At 39.9% G+C, this 17,023-nt stretch overlaps 1 protein-coding gene across 1 annotated transcript in view; it reads left to right on the plus strand.

The window, feature by feature from the left end:
- Positions 1-9,909: 9,909 nt before the first annotated feature.
- Positions 9,910-17,023, plus strand: part of Kcmf1 (potassium channel modulatory factor 1) — a 29,714-nt gene continuing 22,600 nt past the window's right edge. Inside the window, exons 1-2 of the mRNA XM_033765099.1 lie at positions 9,910-10,073; positions 12,507-12,646. Coding sequence (XP_033620990.1) covers positions 10,043-10,073; positions 12,507-12,646 — 171 coding nt within the window. The 5' untranslated portion in view covers positions 9,910-10,042. The remainder of the gene's footprint in view (positions 10,074-12,506; positions 12,647-17,023) is intronic.

Genomic DNA, 17,023 nt, shown 5'->3' on the forward strand with positions numbered 1-17,023 from the left:
TAACCAACCCCCCATCAGGGATTGAACTCAGGACCTTGCACTTGGCAGGCAGGTGAGGTATCCCTTAGCTACACCCCTGGCTGACCAGAACTTTAATTTTAACTTATGAACAAAGTCTTGAGTTACTACCCAAATGCATACAGATTTAACCCTTAAAGAGTTCTAGAAGAAGCTGGGCATGGTGGCGTACACCTGTAATCCCAGCACTCGTGAGGCTGAGGCAGGAGGATCGCTGTGAGTTTGAGACCAGCTGAGCTACATAGTGAGTTCTAGGTCAGTCTCAACTACATAGCGAGACCCTGTCTCAAAAAACAAAAACAAAAATAAACAAACAAAAAAAAGAGTTCTAGAAGGGGGCCAGGAATTTAGCTCAGTGGCTCCAGCACCTGCCTCACAAGCACAAGGACCTGAGTTCGATCCCCGGTACCAAAAAAAAGAGTTCTAGAAGGAACATTACAACATCTTTTCTTGTGTGATGTTGAGAAATCCTGGGCCACTGTCTCTCTAAGGACACTAAGATAAAATTATACAGGAGAGACTTTGAAGGTCATTGACCAACTTCAGTTAGAACCAGCCCTTGGGAATTAATTGTATTTGTAAGTTGGGTCCACTGTAACCTGTTACTTGTATTTAGTATTTTGATGCTCAGATTATGTCCAGTTTGTGCTACCGACCGTAGGGCAGCTAACACGGGATTTCACGAGGAGATACAGGTTCTCTGAAAGGTGGGAGCAGGTTCGCGATGACAGTCAGACAAAAGTACTCAACACCGAGGTGAAGTTTGCCAATGCTGCTGCAATTTTATTTCTAACTCCAGGTGTTTATATACTAGTTTCAAGGGCACACCTCAAGAGTGATTCCAGGCACAGGCAGGCATGAGAAAGATAGACAATAGTACTGTAAAAACTAAGACCACAAGGTCAAGTTAAGACCACACCTATATACCATCACAAAAGCTAAGACCATTAAGTCAAGGTAAGACCACACCTATATGCAGTCAGAAGGGGAAGTTTGTAAGACAAAGGACTGGCTTTAGCATGTCACCTTCAGGTTCACCTTCAGGACTTCACAGTCCGGGGCTCAGGGTCAGCACTTTGGCCGCCCGTCCTCTTGTGCCTCAATGCCTCCCCATCTCTAGGAACATCTAATTGTTCCTAACCTTTCCTGGGCCCAGAATACAATTCTACAGATAATGAACAAATAGTAATAAAGACAAAATAGAACAGAATTATAGATGAACCCAATGTCCCCAAACTGCAGGCAGAGAGGCCAGCTATTCTCTTCACGGCTGACTTTGCATGCGGTGTGTGCCAAGGACCTCCAGGAGGCTTAACCCCGTGGGGACGATACCTCTGGTCTGGTTTCTGCCAGGTGACCGGCATTGTCACACAGACTCTACTGGAGTGGTTGTGGCAAGTTTGGCCAGTGGAAAAGTCTCCCTTCCAGTGTGTCCCCATCATTGTTTCTCTAGAAGTATATATTTCAGGCTCGGGTACTTGCTCTACCCCAATCCCCAGGGTCATCTGTGTCTCCAAGGAGCACTGTTTCCTCCTAGTAGAGGATGCTGTGTGGACACTAGGAGCTGGGTGCTTGCTTGGTGTGCCTATTGCTAGTGGATTAGCGCCATTTCTAGGTCTGTGAGCTGCCAGGCATTTTAATTGCTGTTACTACATGGAACAGTACAGATGTATTTCCATTGTTGGAAAAAGAGGAAAGCTAGGGTCACTAGGATTTAGGAGTTCAGAGGCCACCTGGCCTGTCTCTACACAGTTGTACTTGGTCTAAGTAGGTTTCAGCTGGCTGATGCTGGGACTGCAGCCCCTCTGCTGCTGGAGGGATACTGACCTCTTCTCGGCTTTCTCTCTCCCTTTGGGCCACCCATTGCCTGAACATAATCCAGAAGACAGCTGCCAAGGGAGTATAAATAATTGTGTTGGCAAATTTAAGAGCATGGTTTCTTAACCTCAGCATCATTGACCTTTTGGGCCAAGGAGAGGCTTGGTAGGATGTTCAGTAACCTTTGTGGCCGTGGTGCTGGTTACACTAGTCCTCCCCTGCCCCCAAGGGTTCCAACTGAGAATGTCACCTTACACTATTAAATGGCTTTGGGCAGCCATGAAGGGAATAGAATGTGGACTTGGAGCTAAGAAACACAGCAGCAGAGGTCCCTGGAAAGGAAGGGAAAAGAAGTGGATGTTGGATGTGCCTGTGACAACCCTGCAGTATAGAGGGACTGTTTTCTTTTTGCTTTCTTCTTACTTGATGATGAAATTGCAGATCAGTTAAGCAAGTGTGCTTTGTGGTAATTATTCTTAGTCCTGTCCAGAGTGTGTGGGTCCCTTTAGTTTGAAATCTGTGATGGAACCAGAGCAGACAAGAACAGTAATGCAGCAATTGAAGGGAATATTTGGGAGGGCTTGGTAGATTTTAAATTGGTTAACCTAGAAAAGGTGACTGACTTCTTGTCTGAGGTGGGTTTTGAGACTGGATTTAGAATAACTGCTCTCTGTGGAGAACATGGAACAAAAGGCCCTGACACTGTTATTTCCAGAGTTTTAAAGAGGAGCTACTTGAGGTACTGCTCAAGACACAGAACTGTTGGTGAGGTTAGGACAAGACAGGGCACAGCGGCTCCCAACAGGGGCTGGCCTTGAACTCACTGTGTAGCCCAGGCTCACCTCGAGCTCATGAAGATCCTCCTGCCTCAACCTCCTGAGAGCTGGGACTACAGGAGTGCACCACCAAGCTTGGCTAGCCTAGCCCTTGAAAAAAAATTTTTTTTTTTAAATTTTAAGACATACTCTCACTAAGTTGCTAAATTGCCCAAGCTGAACTCAAATTTGCAATCCTCCTGCCTCATTCTGCTAGTTTTGGAATTGTAGGTTGTACCATCATATCTGGCCAGATTTCTTTTTTTGTTTGAAAAGATAGAAGCTAAATATAAATTACGTTATTTAAGAATCATATTGAATATTCTTCTAGAGTTATTTGAAGGAGTGAGAACTGACATGTTTCTCGTTCAGAAGGCTTTCATTAAAGGAAAGAGCGAGACTTTAAAGAGCCTAATCAGTAAGGAAAATGGATTTTCAAAAAGTTGAGAAAATACTGCTTTATAAACTGACAAAATAGTGACTTGGGTTAGAGCTGGGTTTGATGATCACTGTCTGAAAGTAAATTTCTGAAAGCTCTTGCTTCAAGAGAAAACTCTTTTGTTTTTGCTTTTGTTTTGTCTTGTTTGTACCCTGGATCAAACTCGGGACTTTAAGCTTGCGAGGCAGGGGGCACCACTGAGCTAAATTCCTGACAAGAGTAACTCTAGCCTCAGAGTTCCACTCTAAAGAAGTTATATAATTGGTAGAATTTAGTCTTAGAATATAAAAAGTTGAAGGGAAAAGTAACAGTAAATAAAAAGCTCTAAAGATACTCACTTCTAAAAGGTAGATTGTTATCAAAAGAGACGTTTTGGCAGGTTACTCTTTCTTTGATTACTTTTTAAATACTTTTTTTAATATTTTGTGTCTGTGGTGCATAATTACATTCATTTGGCACAATGGATACATAGGGGCCAATGTATTTGTATTGTTTTCCGATCCCTTCCCCTCCCCCAACCCTTTAACTTTTCATCTTAACAGCTGGTTTTCCACTTACTTCTGTGTGCCTTTGAAACAAGTTAGTGTCTTTGTGCCTCCATTTATTCATCTTTAAAAGAACAAGAATTCAGGGACCGAGTTACTACTGGGGTGCAGAATATCAAGGTTAGCAAACATTAGTTGGTTATTGAAAGAAGATTGCTGGTTAGAGATGATCTGAGATTCTTCTGTGTCTTGTTATACCTTTAGTGCTTTTTCAGACTGCCCCTACAAATTTGAAATTCAATATTTACATTACTAGTATTCTCCTTTATAAGTTTCTACAAAACACTCATGTAATCACTAGATATTTACGTAAAAATTAACACCTTTCCTAAAGGCTTTTTTCTTTTGATTGGACTAGAGTTTAAACTAAGCTTGCCCTGTCCACAGACCTACTTGTTAGATCTTCAAATTGGGGTAATTTCTGTTGGGACACACTGTTTAATTAAAGTGAGTTTCACGTGTATACTGGGTGTTTTTGTGAATTTTGTTTTTGTTTTGTGGCCTTGAAGATAGAGCCCAGGGCCAGCACTGAGCTACTCCCCAGCCCTGAAAATACTAGTGTTTATGTTTTTAAAAACAATTTAAAAATTGTTAACGATAAAAAACCATGGTGGCTGGTATTTACCTCAGTGGTTCTGCTGCCTGCCTCAAAAACTCAAGGACCCAAGTTCCAACCCTGATAACAAAAAAGAGGGGGGTGACTATGGTTAACAAAGATTGGTTTCTTAAAAACTTACTCTCACTAACTGCCTTAATCACGTAATTACATCTTGTAGTTAAGCTCCCCTAGACGGATGCTGCCTCCTGGTGGCTGGCCTCTAGAAATACTTAGCCCAGCATTCTTGCCTACTTCATTTTTTTCTCATACAGGAAACAGGTGCTGGTTGTTCAGCCCCTTCTTTTTTCTCCTCTACTTTCAACACTCGGACATTTTTTAATCAAGAAGTCTAATATAGACATATATTAATCCCCTTTCCTCTTCTCACTCTCTTTGTGGTGCTGGGAATGGATGTTAAGTCCTTGTGTATGCTCCGCAAGCATTGTACCACTTACTTGATTAGGAAAATGGCCTCTTCTCTTTTCATTCACTTCATTCAGTAGGTCTTCCCTGAATCCCTGCATTGACCCAGTCACTCTACCCCTCTTCCTTCATTTTATGGTCAGAAAACAGCTCCAAGAGACTCTGAAGGCTCACTTAGGACATGTAAGGCCACTGTCACTAAGATAGAGACAGGTGTAGGTCTGGCAGTTCCAAAATAGATCAACTTCCTCTTGTCTGAAAACTTTTAGAAATGGATTAAATGTTCTCATTTGGCCAAGTACATAAGAAGCTCCTTAAGTATAATATCCAGCCAGCCTTTCTTTTTATTTGCTTTGGTGAATGGATTTGAACTGGTTCACCACACTTTTCCACCTATCTCATGACTTTATAAAGATTGTTAAAGTAATTAATACATGTAAATCATCTGGCACATAATGAATAATGAAGGAAATTGTTAATGCTGCTTACAAAGGTATAAGTTCTGTGTGATAAAGACTTTTGTTCACTGCAGTATTCCCAGCAGAATATTTGATTTGGTTTTTTTGTTTGTTTGTTTTGTTTTGTTTTGTTTTGGTACCGGGGATCGAACTCGGGTCCTTGTGCTTGCAAGGCAAGCGGCGGCACCACTGAGCTAAATCCCCGGCCCCCAGCAGAATATTTGAAAAAAATTTTTTTTTCTTTCTCCTCACCTGCCTCTTCTTTTTAATGATGGTAGGGTTCGAACCTAGAGCCTCCTGCATGTTAAGCTAGTACTTTCTCACAGAGCTACATTCCTAGTGCCCTCCAGCAAATGTTTTTGTTCATTCTGACATCTTGGCAAGTAGTATATATTTAATAAATTTGGAAAGGTAGATGGATGCTGAGGCAGGAGGATCAGAAGGAGGTTTGGAGGCCAGCCTGGGATGCATAGGGAGTTCAAGCTCATTCGCGGCCTCATAGCAAGATTCTGTGTGTAGGGGCGGGGCGGGGAGGGTAAAAGTAGAAAGTTGATTCCTAGTCCAGAAAAAAAGGTTGTAAATTGCTGGGTGAAAGTATCACAGTTTCAAACAAGAAAACCAAGTGTGAAGAGCACACATTGTAAAACCTACATAACTAAGTTTCCCATTTTTTCCCAACTGTAATCTTTTGAGTCATTAGTTCTCTTCTAGATCTTGCTCTCTCCCCTGACTATGATCGCACGTGCACACATGCACACGCACGTGCACACACACACAAACACCTTTAACATTTCCCTTTCTCTGCTCCTGGAATATCTACAGCTACATATGGAGCTTCTCCCCCCCCCCCCCCCCCGACACTGTGATCAAATCTAAGGAGTGCTGAACTACATCCCTACCCCTTTAAATTTAAGGTCTTGCTGAGTTGCACAGGCTGGACTCAAACTTGGGATCCTCGTGTCTCAGCTTGCATGTGGCTGGGATTGCTGGTGTGTACTATGATGTCTAGCTATAGGACTTTGCCTATCACACATAGCATTTTCTCTCAAGTCTCTCCCTTCAAAATATGGCATAGATTTTAAAAATTAAATAGTTATGTGTATATTTTTGCTCTGTTCCTAATCCTAAACTTAAGTACTTTTTTTGAGACAGGGTCTCACTATGTGGTTCAGGCTGGCCTTGAATTCACTACATAGCCCAGGCTGGCCTCAAACTCTCAGGGATCCTCGTGCTTTAGCCTTCTGAGTGCTGGGATTACAGGCATGCACCACTACATCCAGCTTAAAAATAAATAATTTTTATAAAAAGAAATAAGCCCCTTAAATTACCTGCTTTTTGCATTGCTTGATTGTCTGTCTGCCATCCATGTTTTTTTTTTTTTTTAAACAGGTTTCATTGCAGAGTCCAGGCTGAACTCTGATCCTCTTTCCTTAGCTTCCTGAGTGCTAGGATTTACAGGCGTGTGCCACCATATCTGGGCCTGTGATTCTTAAATAGAAAGAGGAAAGTTTTCCATTCCTGGGTTATACTCCCAGCTTATGAAGCATTATAAAGTTTGTCTTAGATTCTGCTAGCAGTTTTACTTCTGAAAATATCCTTTGACCATCTTCCTTATGCAAAATAATTTTAGCTACTTCAGCTTTTCACTGTTGATATAGTTCATTTTTAAAATTGGTTTCATGTTCATATGAGGTCCTCATCAGAGGATTGCATGACTTCCTAACTGCAAAGAGCCATGTCTGGGAACTGTCTTTGTTATTATAAAGTTATCGTAGTAGTACATGGTACTTCAGTTCATGAACTTAATTCATTCCACAATTCTGGAAAAAATGGCCATGGTCATGTTTATCACCTGATGCAGGGCTTGCAAACAACAACTGAATTTTGCTAAACACTTCTGTTTGCTAACCAAATTGTCTGCAAACAAAAGCATTTGCGAACTGAGGTACCACTGTACAGTTCTGTGCAGTTCTCAATACTGAGTTTATTGTATAACACATATGATACATACCCTTTTTAGAAAGTCGTGTTTGTTGGGGTGGGTGCCTGAGCCTTGATAACAGTCTGACATCACAATGGGGTTTCCCCTTTTAAAATGCTGTAAACAAATCCATGCAAAAACAATGGAATACTAGTTGGCCTTTAAGAAAGATGAATTTGAGTCATTTGTTGTAAGGTGGATGCACCTCAAGACCATCATGGTAGGTGAAATAAATCAAACACATGGGCTTAAATATCACATGGTTTCTCCTATGAGAAACAAATTATAAATAAAAGGAAAATAAAAGATAGATAATAGAAAGTAGAGAGTTAGATCTTTCTCAGATAGGAAGGAAATTGAGAGATAAGGGAACGGGTGAAGGAAAGGGGATAAAGGATTGAATATGTGTTATGCACATACACCAACTCCACACAAGGATTGTAAACATTATGTACTGCCACAGGTACTAATAAAAATAAATTGAACAAATAAGTAAGTGAAGCCAGGCATGGTGGCGCCTGCCTGTAATCCCGGCGCTTGGGAGGCTGCAGCAGGAGGAACATCTTGAGTTTGAGGCCAGTCTGATCTACATAGTGAGTTCAAGGCCAACCTGGGCTATATAGCAAGACCCTGTCTCAAAAAATAAAAATAAGAAAGAGAAGACATATGTAGCATTTCAGTGGCTTTTAAAATGCTTTTTCCTACCAAAAAGCATTCTGTCACTCTGACTTTTGTTATTAGCGTTTATGTATTTGCTCCTCAGAAAGCTCAATGAAAGGTAAATGCTGGGGATATGAATGCGTTTAGATACGGTCACCACTTTTCATTTGGATTTTATTGTGTCATTGTCAAAACTAGGGTTAAACTGCATTCCCTAACATGAACGATTTAGATAGTTCCAAAGTGTGCGTAGGAGCTGGGCACCATCATTGTCTTTTTACTAATGCCGTAGTGTTTAGCAGCATCAGCGTGCACATCACCTTGGATACTATCGAAGCACCTCATGTTTGGATACTATTTGAATAAGTTAACTTTGAAACATTTCATCTTTCTGCTCAAATATCATCTTTTAAACAAAATTTTCTTCACCCACACTACTTATCCCTCTGCTTAATTCTCTGCGTGGCACCTATCTTTCACACGCTCTGGCACTTTGTTTTTATACTGCTGTCCACAGATGTGTCGCAGCACCTGGGCACATTGTCAGAGGGAGCTGTGGGGAGTACAGTTGGAATAGTGTAGGTGTTACCGTGTTTAACTTGTTCAGAGTGGCTCTGCTGCGTGTACTCTTGCCAGTAGGGTCTGAGTTATTTCTGTTGCTCTTCATCGTCAATTAACGCTGGACATCACCTGACTTTCAGTGTTTTGCCAGATGTAAAATGAGAGCTTATGGTGGTTTTATTTGTGCCTCCTTGATGACTAAAGAGAATGAGCATCTTTTTATGTATTTATTGGTCATTTGTGTTTGTTCTGTGTAGTGTCTATTGACAGTTTACCTTTTGGATGTTGGTCATAGTCTTACTGCCATACGAGAAAGTATTCAAAATACCAAACTTCTTAGTTTGTTTTGTTTTGTTTGAGATAGGGTCTGGCTATCTGTTTCAGGCTGAACTTGAACTCACTATGTAGCCTCATACTCAAGGCAGTCCCCCTGCCTCAGCCTTTGGAGTGCTGGAATTGCAAACATGTACCATCACATCCTGCTCCTGAATACCAACCTTTTGTCTGCTTTATATGTCATACTTATCACCCTGTGAGTTTTCTACGTAAACAAGCATATCACATGGGATTAAAAGGCCTTTTCTGTGCCCACTTTGGCAGCGCATATACTTTTTAAAAGGCTTTTCTTACTATTAGATAAGCCCGTTGAGTTTAAGATGTTGTTTCATGCTTGAAATTCTTCAAGCTGCTTTTTGTTTGGAGACAGGGTCTTGGCTGTGTAACCAGGTTGGCCTTGAATATGATTCTCCTGCCTTGGACTCCTGAATGCTGGGATTGTAGTTGGTATACGGTTCTGAATGCTGACAATCAGATTCTGCTGCTTCTGCTGGCTCTTTCTCATGATACTTTGTTTTTTGTTTTCGCCCCCCCCCTTTTAAGTGTACTTGTTTGTTGAACATCTATTCCTGTGAGATGCTTGATGGTAAGACTTAAGACCACTGTAAATCCTTTACCCAGGTTTTTGAGAACCATTTGGTAAAATTGAGGCTATCAGCCTTTACAAGGACTGCTTATGGTTCTGACATTCAGGAGTTTGTTTGTTTGTTTGTTTTTTCTCCACTCTGCCTTGTACCTGCAAGTGGGGTGGGAGAGCTTCACTGGGACAGTGTCTGGGCTCCCTAGGCAGGATGTCAAGATCTTTGGGGCTCAACTTTCTGAGGAAACTCTTACTTCCATGGCCTTTGGTCTTTGCTTCCTGTACCTTGCCCTGCGGCACCGTGGAAGTCTAAACTCAGGTTTTTACCTGGTTCACCAAGTGTTCTTGGCCTAAAAGCTCCACTTTGTACTTTCAGTTACTAGTTCCTCTTTCCCTTAGTTTTTAACCATCTTTTTAACCTATCAAGGCATTTTACAAGAAGAGACTTTTTTACATTTCATCAAGCATTTTAAGTTATTTTCATTAGGAACCTAAATCCACCCTACTGAGCATCAGATCTACCACACTAGTGGGAATCCTTTACTGCATCACTTTTGTTGTTTCTAGTCATGTTGGAAAGTGTGTACAGGATTAAATGAAACCCTTATACAAATGAAATGGAAAATAGCCTTTTATAGCTGCTAATTAAAGAGATGGTTTTTTTCTTTTATAGGTGTCAGCTGTGATGCATGTTTAAAAGGAAATTTTCGAGGTCGCAGATATAAGTGTTTAATTTGCTACGACTACGATCTTTGTGCATCTTGTTATGAAAGTGGTGCAACAACAACAAGGCATACAACTGACCACCCAATGCAGTGCATATTAACAAGGGTAGATTTTGGTAAGTACTTAATGACAGTGTTGATGGTGATCATTTACAGTTTTGTGTATATGTCTGTGAAGGAAAAGTTCTAAAGTCATCCTCAATAGTGTACATGAGGCCCCCAAATCATTAAAAAAAAAAAAGAACTATACTTTTAACATTCTATCATTTAAGTATTCTATCAATCATCTTTTAAAAGGAAATGTATGAGAGACATTACAAAATATACCTAACCAACAAGGTATGAAATAATAAGAACGATGAGGAAAAAAAGAAAAAAGATAATAAGGATGGAATAGAGTCAAACTGTTCTTGCTAACAGCATAAAGGTATCCGTTCTTGTCCTAGTCATCAGAAGGCAGGTTACTTTTGCAGTTTGTTAGAGGCCATTGTCCATCTATTACAAAAGTCATAATGTTTAAGTTCATAATTTATCTTTTATTACAGCCAACCTGTGAGTATGAAGTGTGTATCAAGTGGTTTTGATTTGCATTTTTCTGATGGTTAACAATATAAGCATCTTTTGGAATACTCATTGGCCATTCATTTTCTTTGAGAAAATGTTGACATCCTTTGCTTATTTCAACAAATTACACACTTTGCCTTTTTTATTGAGTTGTAATAATTACGTATTCTGTACACATCTTGCTTAACAGGTGAATGATCTGAAAACATTTCCTCCCCGTCTGTTGTTGTTTCACTTCCTGAATCATGTGTTTTGAAGCACAAAACTTTTTTGTTTGTTTTGTTTTTTGTTGTTCTTTCCTTTTTTTGCTTTGTTTTGTTTTCTTCTTTAGACAAGGTTTTGATTTGTAGTTCAGGCTGGCCAGGTACTCACTATGTAGCCCAGACTGGCCTCGAACTTGGCAGTGATCCTGCCTCAGCTTCCCAAGTGCTGGGATCATAGGCACACCACAAAAGGTGACACCTGGCAAAAGTTTTTATTTTGTTAATTTCTAGGGTTTTTTGTTTTTTTGTTTTTTGGATTTTTTTTTTTTTTTTTTTTTGTTTTTTTGTTTTTTGGTACTGGGGATTGTACCCGGGACCTTGTGCTTATGAGAAAGGTGGAAGAACCACTGAGCTAAATCCCTGGCCCCTGTTAATTTCTAGTTTATGTTTTTTTTTTTTTTTTTTTTTTTGGTTTTTGTGTTTTTTTTTTTTTTTGCTACTGGGGATTGTACCCGGGACCTTGTGCTTATGAGAAAGGTGGAAGAACCACTGAGCTAAATCCCTGGCCCCTGTTAATTTCTAGTTTATGTTTTTTTTTTTTTTTTTTTTTTTGGTTTTTGTGTTTTTTTTTTTTTTTGCTACTGGGGATTGTACCCGGGACCTTGTGCTTATGAGAAAGGTGGAAGAACCACTGAGCTAAATCCCTGGCCCCTGTTAATTTCTAGTTTATGTTTTTTTTTTTTTTTTTTTTTTTGGTTTTTGTGTTTTTTTTTTTTTTTGCTACTGGGGATTGTACCCGGGACCTTGTGCTTATGAGAAAGGTGGAAGAACCACTGAGCTAAATCCCTGGCCCCTGTTAATTTCTAGTTTATGTTTTTTTTTTTTTTTTTTAGATTTAAACCTATGTGTTCTACGAGCTTTGTAGTTTTAGCTCTTACATTTAGATCTTTCATCCAGATAGAATTAATTTCTGTATATGGAATTATAGAGAGCTTGGAGAGTAGTATTGCTGTTTTAATAACATTAAATCTGCAGGGTGTGGTGGTGCTTACCTATAATTCTAGTACTTGAGAAACTGAGACAGGCATCACTGCAAGTTCAACACCAGCCTGGGCTGCATAGCAAATTCAAGGCCAGTTTGAGCTACATAGCAAGACCCTGTCTCAAAGTGACAAATAATAATAACATAGTGGTTCCGCCGCCTGCCTCACAAGCGCAAGGGCCCGAGTTCGATCCCTAGCACCAAAAAAAAAAAAATAATAATAACAACAACAACATTATTATTATTAAATTGGATGATCTATGAACATAGGCTACCTTTCTGTTTATTTTTAGGTCTTTAATTTCTTTTGACAATGATTTATAGTTATCAGGGTATAAGCTGTATACCTCTTTCATTGAATGTATCCCTAATATTTTGTTCTTTCTTCTATTATAAGCAAAGTTGTAATTTCTTTTAGATTTTTTGTAAGTACCTAAAAATAGAATTTATTTTTGTTTATTTTTAGTTTTTTGAGACAGTCTCATCATGTAGTCCAGGCTGCCCTTGAACACTGTAGTAACTGTCTGGGAAGGCAATTTTAGAAGAGTATCACAGGGCCCTGTGGAAATAAGGGTATTATACATGTAAAAGGAGAGGTATCAGGTACTCCTTGGCAGAGTGAGGTTATTGTCAAGTTTACCCAGCATACTTTTTCTTTACATTATTATACCATATGAAACATTTTCATATATTAAAAAACTGATAATTATTCCTGGATCCAATTCCATTTTATTTTTCAGATTTGTACTATGGTGGGGAGGCTTTCTCTGTAGAGCAACCACAGTCTTTTACTTGTCCCTATTGTGGAAAAATGGGCTATACGGAGACATCTCTTCAAGAACATGTTACTTCTGAACACGCAGAAACATCAACAGAAGTGGTACGTGAAGCAGCCGTATGTCTAAAACAATTGTTGTAAAGTGCATTATTCCTAAAATTAATAAAGCAAGGTCACCATCATCTACCTCTTGCTTAATATACTGGTACTATTTATATAATAATTATTAAAATTATCTTTTAACAGCAAATGTTACAGGCCTGGGAGGCTGCATTTATACAAGGTGTCCATTCCCATTAGCCCTTTCTTATCCTGTTCTAATACCACATCAAAAAGTGACCTGATTCAGGAATGCTTCATTAAATGTATTGTGAAAAGGTTGAAAAGACCCCACTCTTCATTGCATGTCTTATAAAGTATTGTTACTGTTGGGTCCTTGATTTTTCTTGCAGAAGGAGCTTTTCATGAGGAAATACAAAAATCTTTGCTTGTATGGTAAGCAGTAATCCATTACCAGGATTCAGTGTAGCACATCACTGACTTTATGTGATTTTCATCAGATCAAAAATCTTGCTTCGTAGGTCAGAACTCTGGAGTCCCCAGATGGCTTTCCTTCACAGTCTTATCCAGTGGCTAAAAGCCAAGGACCCAGAATAATGCACAGTCTTGCCTTGAAAGCTTTTGGACTTTTTACTTAACATCTAAGACAGCATCAGTCCAAATGAAAAGTGACAAAAATACTCCAAAAAATTTCTCTCCTGCTTCTTTAGCACTGGCAATAGGTTAAGTGAAGGCTGTGTAGGGGGCTATAGGTATTGAATTTCAAGAATTTTGGCACAAATGGTTGCACATACGTCAACTAATAAACCCATAAATGTACTCAAACAAATTAACTGAAATCTGGAGAAATAAAGTAGCATGCTCAGACATACAGATACTAGATCTGAACTTGGCCAGAGGCCTTCTGGATCCTCTGCATAGCTCTGCTCCAAATCTGCCATCCTGAGGAACATGGGTTCACCTGTATTCCCATGAACATTGCCAGTCTGATGCTTACAGATATAAGATTTATGTCATACAAAGAGTTGGTAAATTCGTTTTATATAGTCTTTAAGTCAAATGTCAACATCTAATAGGTCAAGAGTGCTCTTGTCTTGCATCTAGGGGAGCCTTAGACCCCTGTTGTCACATTTTACTACAATTCTTCATTTGTATGTGGCACTCTGCCCCACCGCCATTGCTGGGGATGGAACCCAGGGCCTCACACACGCTAAACCAGCACTGTGTTCCTGAGCTCCACCTGTACCCTTCCTTGTTCTTGTAACCTGTAAAGTAAGTAACTGCTTCTTTTGGTACAGTCCCAGGTAGCACTAGGGAAAGCCCTGACTTGGATCTCCATCCTGATGGTTATGGAAAACCTGTAATTGTTTTTCTTTTATTTAATTTAAGTTTGAGTACTTTATTCACCCAATACAGTAAGATGGGGGGGCCTTATTGTCAATTAGGTATGTATATATGTATGTATGTATGTATTTGTACTGGGGATCAAAATTGGTACCTTGTGCTTACGAGGCAGGCGGTGGCACCACTGAGCTAAATCCCCAGGCCTAAGTTAGGTATTCTTAAAAGAATATAGTACTTTTATTACTCTACTGGTAGGACACAACCCAGTTTTCCACATAAAAATTGGAGAATCCAATGAAAATTCAGACCTTTTCATGAATGAAAAGTAAATTGTTTGAGCCAGGCATGGTGATACCTACCTGTAATCCCAGCACTTGTGAGGATGAGGCAGGAAGATCACAAATTTGAAGCCAGACTAAGCTACATGATGAGTTCAAGTCCAGCCTGGACTATATAGTGAGACCTTATCTTGTTTGTTTGTTTTTTTTTTTGGTACCGGAGATCGAACTCGGGTCCTTGCGCTTGTGAGGCAGGCCACCGAACCACTGAGCTAAATCCCCGGCCCAAGATGTGAGAACTTATCTTAAAAAAAAAAAGAAAAAAGAAACAGATTGTTCATTTTTATAAATTAAGAATTCACACTTGCAGTCTTGTCTCTGTTCTATTTTCTGAAAGTGAATATTCAAAATTTATACACTCCTCTGTACCTGATACACAATTTGAAAACTAAATACCCACTGCTGACAAGTGATTTTGTGGTCTGCTCCCCATAAGGTGTGTTCAGTTATTTGCCTTTAAATCAGACTTTCAGTACATAGGCTACCACCGAGGCAGTGATCATTCTAGTTCTTCATATTAGTTTCTGTTAAATATTTTAAGGATTTCTCCTTTTTGTTTAGCCCTTTGTTTTTACATGATTACTATATCTACCTCTCTATCCACCTGTAACACACCCAGACATTTCAAAGTGAAAACTGCAAAGCAAACAGAAACCAATGAAAAATTAGAATGGTGACTGCCTATGTACTAGAAGTCTAGAACTTTGATACAAAAATACAAATTTTCGGGCTGGGGATTTAGCTCAGTGGTTCTGCTGCCTGCCTTGCAAGTGGGTGGTCCCAAGTTCGATCCCCAGTACCAAAAAAATTTAAAAATATAAATTTTTTTCCCCTTTGAATCTGTAGTTAGTGTCTTAGAGCAAGGGTGGCATTCATCAGGAGCACAGGAGTCTGGCTCACTACATACTGTTCTGAAGAGCTAATGTCTATCCATCTGTGCCTGTCTGCACATATATGTAAAGCATGTAGTCAGCTCTTAGAGTGCACCCTCTTGTGCCACCATTGTTTTGCCAATTGTACTGAATCAGACACTTTTGAATTGGATTATTAATTCAAGAGTATATCATCGTTCTGTATTTGTATTCACATAGCTTGATATGCCTCCTTTTCAATTTCTCTTAACATTTCTCTGAATGCCCAATTTATTTTCTTGCTTTTGCTTTGATATTACTTGTTTATATCCTCTAGACAGCCAATTTGTCCCTCCCTGTGGGACTAACCCTAACCCTAAGATCCATAACCCTCTAAATCAGAAGATTTAGGGACACAAGGATATACTGCTGCAGATATCCATGTCACCAAGGGAAATGCTTACTGAGAGCCAGCAAAGCTTGTCAGAGTACCTGATTAATCATTTTCCTTTTGCAGGGACAAATACCTTAAGGCAGAATAAGACAACTTAAAGGAGAAAGAGTTTATTTTGACCCACAGTTTGAAAGTTTCATTCCATAGTTAGCAGGTTCCCAGGTTCATATGCAGCAATGGCATGATAGAAGGCCTGGCATGCATGAAAGTTGCTCATGCCACAGGGTCGGGAAGCAGAGACCCAAGTGAGGAATAAGGATGCACCCATCCAGGACCACCTCCATCGCCTGCTTCTTCCACCCAGGCCCCACCTCCAAACAGGAGGCTTTGGGGGAATATTTTAGATCTAAACCATAACAGCACCAAATTAGAACTACTCAACTGCATATAGCTAATGTTATTGTTGATCAGAATATAGTACTTTCACTCCCTGTACTTTGTGTATGTTAGACAAGCATTACACCATAATTCTTTGTTTTGTGGTAATGGGAAGTGAGCCCAGGGGGCCTAGGCACTGAGCTACATCTTCAGCCCTTCTTTAATTTTTAATTTTGAAAAAGGCTCTCAATTCTGCCTCATCCTTCTAGAGTGCTAGGATTACACCATGCCCAGCAAAGAATTCTATGTCTAGAAATACATGGTCTTTGCATATTTTAAAGTAATAGGTATTTTGAGCAAATTTACCTGTTCAAAATTGGATAGGTAAAACTTTTGATTTTAAGGGTGATCCAGCAACCATTAGCATCCTGGGGAAGATTTTTTTAGTTGTTCTTGGAAGGAAATGGTTAGAGACCCTGTAGGGATTCTAGATCTGTTCTAGGGTAGTCCTGTAATTATGTATCATAATAGTTTAAAGCTAATTCTGTAAGAAGTCTGTTCTGTAAGATGATACAAAAACCAAAAGCAGAATTGTCTGTGTTATTGTGAGAATGAAGTAAGTAGCAGCTCTCTCTTCCTTGAAGGTGGTGTCTGTGCTTCACATTGAAGGGTGTTATCTCTGGGGAGGACTTGCTGCTGGGGCAGGGTTTTCGCTCTATACTTTCTCTTCTGTTAAAGTAAAATCCCTTTGGGGAAAGGTGAACAATGGTGTGTTCAGAATGGGAACCCCTGGTGTGAAAGGGGCTGCTGAGTAAGATTGCAGGTGTTAGTGACCTTCATTTGCAATTCTTTCCTGCTTTGGGCCCGATCTGGTTTCTTCTTTGTCCTATGAAATACTGGTTTGTGTAGGTCAGTGAGAGTCTAGGTCCAACAGTGAATTTCAAGTCAGTGTATGGAAATGTGTTGTAGGACTCTGGGGAAGACCTGTAGGAAAGCAATATAAACCAAAGGTGGGAGCTCTGTGCAGCAGAAAGATAAGTTCAAATGTTCTTCAGGCAGTCCCCAGCCTTCTCTGTCTTCCCCTCCCACCCCATCCTCCTCCTCCCCCCGCCCC

The sequence above is a fragment of the Fukomys damarensis genome, unplaced genomic scaffold (genome assembly GCF_012274545.1).
Source record: "Fukomys damarensis isolate Sample0158 unplaced genomic scaffold, DMR_v1.0_HiC HiC_scaffold_2, whole genome shotgun sequence".
Classification (NCBI taxonomy): Eukaryota; Metazoa; Chordata; class Mammalia; order Rodentia; family Bathyergidae; genus Fukomys; species Fukomys damarensis.